At 36.4% G+C, this 7,571-nt stretch overlaps 2 protein-coding genes across 2 annotated transcripts; both read right to left on the reverse strand.

Moving 5' to 3' along the window:
* Positions 1-3,043: 3,043 nt before the first annotated feature.
* On the reverse strand, positions 3,044-4,276 carry LOC116140516 (F-box protein At5g07610-like). Its single transcript, XM_031426143.1, has one exon. The coding sequence runs from the start codon at positions 4,274-4,276 to the stop codon at positions 3,044-3,046; it is 1,233 nt and encodes a 410-aa protein (XP_031282003.1).
* A 1,374-nt stretch (positions 4,277-5,650) lies between these two features.
* LOC116140549 (F-box protein At5g07610-like) lies at positions 5,651-6,914 on the reverse strand. Its single transcript, XM_031426172.1, has one exon. It carries the CDS (start codon positions 6,678-6,680, stop codon positions 5,832-5,834), a length of 849 nt encoding a protein of 282 aa, XP_031282032.1. The 5' UTR covers positions 6,681-6,914; the 3' UTR covers positions 5,651-5,831.
* Between the last annotated feature and the right edge of the window lie 657 nt (positions 6,915-7,571).

The following is a 7,571-nucleotide window of genomic DNA, read 5'->3' on the forward strand; positions in this document are numbered from 1 at the left end:
ACAAAATGGTTAAATCTGATAGCCAACATCTTGGCAAACAAAGAAGACTTAATTATATAAGGCAGGAACTGCGCAACCCCTATCATCTAACCTTGTCCATTGGACACACTAATTTTTGCCTAGCAATGCAATGGTTGACTACAAATTTCAGACATAATCAACAGAGAACAACACAACCAACAAAAATGTTATCTTTTTCCATGCCAAAAACACCCAAAACAGAGCACTTCTATTTGTCAATCACACAAACCAGTCCCACCAAATTGAATGGATTTCTCTTTATCAACTCAACTCCATTCAACACAAATGTAAATCCAACACATTTATCCAACATAAAAAAAAAAATTAAAAAAAAAAAATTGAAAAACGAAAGTGTCTAATTACCGCGGCTGATTTTTTTTTTGAGATGAAGAAGACAAGCTGATGAGATGAAGAAGACGAGCAGACCAGAGCGCAGATGGAAGAAGAAGAAGAAGGCCGCTGCCGATTTTTTTTTTTAAACACTTTCCCCAAAAGTTTTTAACCTAAACGTATTTTCAATTTTAATTCAAATTTTTGTTTTTAATTAGAGTAGGGACGCCCGTCCAAAACTAAAGGACGGCCGTCCATTCCTCACGGACGGGCGTCCCTTAAGTGTGGACGGCCATACTTAAGGGCGTCCATACTTAAGGGACGCCCGTCCATAATTTATGGACAGGTGTCCAAATATTTTTTGTTTTTATTTTTAAACCAAATTATGGACGGGCGTCAATTCTATACAGACATCCGTCCACACATTACGTTGTCAACGGGCGTCCCAAATTTTTTTAAAATTTTATATTTTAAAAAAAGGACGGGCGTCCCTTATTTGCGGACGCCCTTCCAAAATTAAGGGATAGGCTCCCATTAACATATGAACGCCCATCCAATATGTATGGACGGCCATTCATAACCTATGAACGGCTGTCCCTAATTTTTTTTAATATTTTTTATTTTATTTATTAATGGACGAGTGTTCGTCCGTGGTAAATAGACGGTCGTTCATTAGAAAAAATTTATTAACGTAAAACGCGTTAAATGGTCTGAGTCAGCAGACACGTAAGCTGGTACAAAATTTCTGTGTAAAAACACCAGTGTCTGTAGCATTGTTGTTCAACCATGTCAGAGAAATCCTATATTTTTATCCACACATATCTTCTCTCCACTGTGAATGGATAACAAAAGACGAGCATTTATGCTTTACATAGGTGCTGTATCCCGAATAAAGCAGAGTTTATTACTAACTTGGGATCCCCTATAAATTATTTTTCGTTAGGGTTTTATTGTTTATTTTAACGGAATAGGTGTAAATGTATTTGGTTAAATGAGGGGCTCACTGACAGAATAGTGACTAAAAGGAGTAAATTGTCATTTCATGATATTCTCAGAGGTAGTTGTAATAAACTCAATAAAGAAATGGAAATTTCCATCGAAAATCTTAATCTCATTCTTCTTTTTTCTTTTTGGGTTAATTATGAAAATTATTTTTTTAGAGTAATGCTATGCTTACTCACGAACTTACTAACCACTTCACTCACCTTTGTTAAACTTACATATGGTACCCGTACTATGCTTTATATTTACAAAGGTTAGTAAATTCGTGAGTAAGCATAACATTAGTGATTTTTTTTATGGACTCCGTTGCTACTGCTGCTGCTGTATTAGTGGATTTGTTATCGCAGCTCTTAATGGTAGGATATGATTTTTTAAAGAGAAGAAGAGTTATGGTTTTATAATAGTTTCAGGGTTTTAGAAGACTAATTGAGATGTTCATAAGTTAATCCGAACACTTTAATTAAAAAAAAAAAAAAAAAAAAAGAGGTTATGGTTTTAGCTTTTAAAGATTTAAACTTCAGTTTTTGTTTTGTGATTCCATGCAATAGAAAAATGTCAAGGCCGTGGCATCCATCTTCAACTGTATAAAAGATTGAAGAGAACAAGAAGAATGTATTTTGGTGACGGTAGGAAAACAGTAATGCAGTGCAGGTAAAACACAAGTTTAGTAGAGTTTTAAAAGGAGAATAGGTTTTACTAAAATAAAAAAGCGATGGAGTGTAGGTAATTTCGGAATAAAATAGAGTGCATTAATATATTAATTTTCAAATGGATCTCTTGTAACAATCTTGACTCTCGTATAGGCTGGGTTCTGAAACCATGAATAAGACTTTAATTTTACTAGAATTAACATATTTTAATATTATTTTGAAAGACACTTGATAGCGGGGTGACATTGCTTTCTTTCATATAATATTACCAGTGTCAATTAGTTTTGAATTGTCACAAACTGTGTCTGTTGTTTTTAGTTTAAGCCTTAAATTTTGAAATAGCTTCATCCACTGTTAGGCTCTTACTTCTTCTTCAAGTTTTGGATGGTGCTTCATGTTCTACGACTATCAGCGATGAAAGGCAGTTTAGTGCGTTGCTCGGTAATGGGATTAAAAATGAAACAGGGGCTGCAGTTGTACTTGTGCCAATTAAAACAATAGACCATTACAAGATTGCAGGACAATGTTCCCCGATGGAAAAGTGAGACTCTTGAAAGTGTGTATATTGTTTTCACAGTGTTTGCAGGGTATGCTTTCTGAGCATGTCAAACTCAAAAGTCAAAAGTACTAAAGCTAAAATAAATTAAGCAGCAAATTAGCCGTTGACTACCTTTGGTACCTACAGCCAGAGCTCTAAGGGATTGAAGCAGTTTATAATATATTACATATAATGCTTATAAGAAATACAAGTACAAAATATGTCCATACCTAGAGGCTTTAGAAACTCTACACAGTCAGTGCTTACAATACACAAATACGACTATATTACAGCTAAAAACTACGATAATCAAGCCACTCTGAAAGTAGCCTCTTGAGGTCTCAGGGATCTGGCCTTGTGTCACTCTTGAGTCTGATGCATAACCTTTTCCAAAAGTTTATTTAGAGTACTTTGCGAAGTCAAAGCAAGATATCTGGAGCCAACTGCAAACAATAAAGGAGGAGTTCCTAGTAGAAGCACAGACAGAGCATAAACAAAAACATCACCAAACACAAGCTAGACTCTCAATGTGTTGAAAAGCATCAGACCATATATATTGTATCGCAAATTTATCACGAATTTTAGAACCACTTGGAGCAAACTGGTGAAGCGTTTCAAAAGTCTTCTCCTTGAGATTGTATCGAATTGCTTTCTTGGACAAGTGTAACACTACATATGAGTTATCATCATACTCTTCCCTTACCAGACACAGGATTGAATACCTGAAGGAATCTGGATTCACATAATTACGGAAAAGCATTTCAGGATATGCTGTAGCAATTCCACGGAGATCAACTTGATACTTCACAAACCACTTGGAGTAGTCTTTCTCCATTTCAAACACATTAAATAGAACGCTGAGGTTATTATAAATCTCAACAAGATGTAAATGGCCACCAGACTCTCCAAAGTAGCAAAAAATTCTGTCCTCATATCCATCAGGTATAGGAGGCATTGGCATTTCTCGCACTTCCTCTTCTTCTACGTCCAAATATAAAGATTTCTGCCAAAAATTAATCCAGTGAATGGCACCATTCCAGTAAACACCACCCAATAAAGTTAAACTGAATGGACCAAGGAAAGTATTTCCAGAAACTTGCCAACCCCCAGTTTTGGATGAGTAAATCAGCATCTCAAAACGGGTATCTTCTAAAGAATCATAAATACTCCTTACACAGATGACTTTGTAATGAGGTGATTTGGAAGGATCAAAAGCCAAGAAAATACCAGGAACAGCTCTAAAGACTCCAGTTCTGGCAGGTAGTGGAGGAAGCATTTTGTATTTCTTGGTAGTGGGATTGAAAACATAATAGTTCTCAAAAAAGTTGAAATCTAAGAAGCGGGCAAACTCCTGTGCTTTCAAACTGCAACACAATAAGAGACCATTACAAGATTGCAGAACCATGATCTGTGACGACTCATCACCAAGAGTAAGCAATTTGAAGGGAGCGCGTGGAGAACTGGAAACCAGATTGATGAAGTCGTATTCTGTGCTATCAACATTACGCAAAAAGAGGCCAGCGGTGAGTCTGGGGGCAAGGCTAAGGCGGACAGAGAAGTGGGGGTTGGAGATAAGGGACAGCCAGTGTTTGGATACAGATTTGAATTTGACGGAGGATTTGATGGGGAGGCGAATAAGCAACTCGGTCAAAAGATCATCATTGTTTGCAATTTCTTCAGCTAAGGAGATAGCTCGAGTTATGCTTGTGTCTAACTTGACTCCTTGGACGGACATCGTGGCGGCAAATATTGTGAGAGAGCCGCAGCGGCAATTTATCAAACACTTGGTGTACCAACACAATCTAATAACCCGACAGACCAGGCCACATGCATGTGTTTTGGCAAAAATATCTGCACCCACGGGATCCTGACTTCAGCCTTCACAATGACTGTAGAATCATAAGCAAATCTAATCTGAAGCTACAATCAATCTTGAAGGGTTCCAATGAAAGAACCCAGATCCCATTTTCTCTTCCACAAAAACTCAAGAATGTTTTTAGATCTGCAACTCCCTCCTGGACAGAAGTACATCATGTACATGTATAAGCTTAATAGAAAAAGACGGTTTCACCCTTGTATATAATGAAAATACAGTATTGTGGAATTAATTAACAAACACGATAAAAGTAAATTACTTATTCTTTTATCCTCCAATTAGACATGATTAGAAAAAATTAAGATCTGTAAATTGTGAAAATTACAAAAATAATCCTCCCCCCCCCCCCCCCCCCCCCCCCCCCAAAAAAAAAAAAAAAATACCAGATCTTTTTGGGTGGCTTGACAAGGAGAGGCCATGTTCAGCCTAGAGGCCCCCCGATCTAACCTCCGAAAGCAAACTCAGATCCAGTAGAGACCAAGTGTTTAAAACTGTATACCCCCAACATTCTCCACTTCGCTATTTTTCATAGCTGAGTTGTTTTCAGCAGATGTTTGTGTTAAAGATTTTGTAATTTTTTTGGTGTCAATGGTTTACAGGAAACGGAGGGAAAGATAGTAATTGTTCTAAAACATTCTTACAAGCTGCACCTGATGGTCTGCAGTTCAATATGGCCGGTGTTGCCTTTTTTTCTTTTTTTTTTTTTTCATTCAATGATGACGTAGACAAACGTTAAGAAATGACATGCCTAGTACAACTCAAATTCCTAAAGATTGGGAGGGTGGGAGGAGTTTCAGGTATTTTGGAGAGTCTTGAGAGTTGACGCTACTAATTTGATTTCTACGTTATGGACGAAGTCTATTCTGGGTGGTTTGTGATTCTTTATAATCGGACTATAAAGTTATCAAACACAGAATGACCTAAACAAATCTTTGATCATAGTTGTAGCAATTCATAATCACCAACATACATCACAAAATAAAAGACGTGAAATCACAAGAAGAATGGCGAAACCCATGATCACCTGAACATAAACATCACTAAACACAAGCCAGACTCTTAATTTGTTGAAAAGTATCAACCCATTGATAATGTCTTGCATATCTATTCCTCTTTTTAGAAACATTTGGAACAAACAGATGAAGTGTCTCGAAAGTTTTCTCCTTGAGATTGTATTGAATTACTTTGTTAGGCAACTGCAACTCTATATATGAGTCATCGTCATTCTCTTCCCTTACCACGCACAATATTGAAAACAGTAATGTTGATTAAAATCACTGTAAAGCATTTCAGGAAATGCTGTTGCAACCCCACGAAGATCAACCTGATACTGGACGAACCACCTGGAGTAGTCTTTCTCAATTTCAAACATATTAAATTGAACAGCACTGGAACTATAAGTCTCAACAAGATGTTAATGGCCTCGAGACTCTCCAAAGTAAGAAAAACTCCTGTGCGCAAATCCATCAGGAGTAGGAGGCATTGGCATTTCTCCCACTTTCTCTTCTTCAATGTCCAAATATAAAGATTTCAGCCTAAAATTAATCCAGTGAACGGCACCGTTCCAGAAAACACCACCCCCTGCATTTAAACTGAATGGACCAACGAAAGTATTTCCAGAATGTTGCCAACCCCCAGTTTTTGACGAGTAAATGAGCATCTCAAAACGGGTATTTTCTAAGGAATCACAAATACTCCTTACATAAATGGCTTTGCAATGAGGCGATTTCGAAGGATCAAATGCCAAGAAGATACCCAGAATAGCTCTAAAGACTCTAGTTCTGGCACGGATTGGAGGAAGCATAGTGTATTGCTTGGCAGTGGGATTGAAAACATGATAGTTGTCGAAATACTTCAAATTTAAGTAGGGGGAAAACTCCTTTACTTTCAAACTGCAACACAATAAGAGACCAATACAAGAATGCAGAACCATGATCTTTGACGAATCATCACCCAAAGTAAGCAATTGAAGGGGATTGCGAGATGAACTGGAATTAAGAATGATGAAGTCGTATTCTGAACGATCAATATTACACAAAAAGCGGCCAGAGATGGGTCTGGGTATAAGACTTCGGTCGGAGAAGTCAGGATCGGAGATAAGGGACAGCCAGTGTTTGGATTCTGAATTGAATATGAGCAAGGACTTGAATGGAAGACGAATGAGTAATTCAATCAAAAGATCATCATTGTTTGCAATTTCTTCGGCTGAAGAGGGGATTATAGTTATGCTTGTCTCTAGTTTGATTCTTTGGGCGGAGAGCATGGTGGGAAGTATGGCAAGACGACTAGAGTAATTTAGAGGTAGCAATTTATCAAACACTTTGTGTGCAAGAAACCCAAGAACCACAACAGAGTGACCAATTCGTATTTCATTTTGGAAATATGATCGGAGATAATGTTTACTTCTCCCTTCACAATGATTCTAGAATCATCAGCATATCTAATTTCAACCTACAATTAATCTTAAAGGATTTCACTACAGCGACACAAATCATACGTTTCTTTGCACAAACACAATTAAGAAATTTTTTCTTCTGCAACAAAAACCAAAATATAAGTATAAAGTTTAACCAGGAAAGACGGTTTTACCCTTAAGGTATAATTAAGATGGTGTTATTCGAAATAATGTTATGCTTACTCACAAACTTACTATCTTACTAACCTTTGTAAATATAAAGCATAGTAAGGATACCATAAGCATAATACGGATACCATATGTAATTTTAACAAAGGTGAGTAAGGCGGATAGTAAGTTCGTGAGTAAGCATAACATTATTGTATTCGAAAACATAAACCAACCGGTTGCCCGGATCTCTACTATAAGGGACGGAGTCACATAGAGTCCAATGACTAAGACCTACAGTGGATAAGGAAGGTGGTGTTTAGTGGAGTATTTAAAATAGTATTTTTGAAAAGTTAGTTGTGTTAAGTTATTATTATTAGAATAGAATTTGAATAAGAAAATGTGTTTGGTAAATTTTTTTAATATTATATTAAAGTTGAATAAATTGTTGAATAATTGTTAGATATATTTTTTTATAAATGATTTATTGATAGAATATTTTGATGCACTTTGTTAAAATAATTTATTATTATACCCTAAGACTTTTCAATTTACATTTTAATAATATTAAATATTTGTTTGGTAATTTTT

Source organism: Pistacia vera, unplaced genomic scaffold, assembly GCF_008641045.1.
Source record: "Pistacia vera cultivar Batoury unplaced genomic scaffold, PisVer_v2 Contig373, whole genome shotgun sequence".
NCBI classification, from domain to species: domain Eukaryota; kingdom Viridiplantae; phylum Streptophyta; class Magnoliopsida; order Sapindales; family Anacardiaceae; genus Pistacia; species Pistacia vera.

Coding starts and splice junctions, on each gene's coding strand:
- LOC116140516 (XM_031426143.1), bottom strand. CDS start 4,276: ATGTCCGTCCAAGGAGTCAAGTTAGACACAAGCATAACTCGAGCTATC.
- LOC116140549 (XM_031426172.1), bottom strand. CDS start 6,680: ATGCTCTCCGCCCAAAGAATCAAACTAGAGACAAGCATAACTATAATC.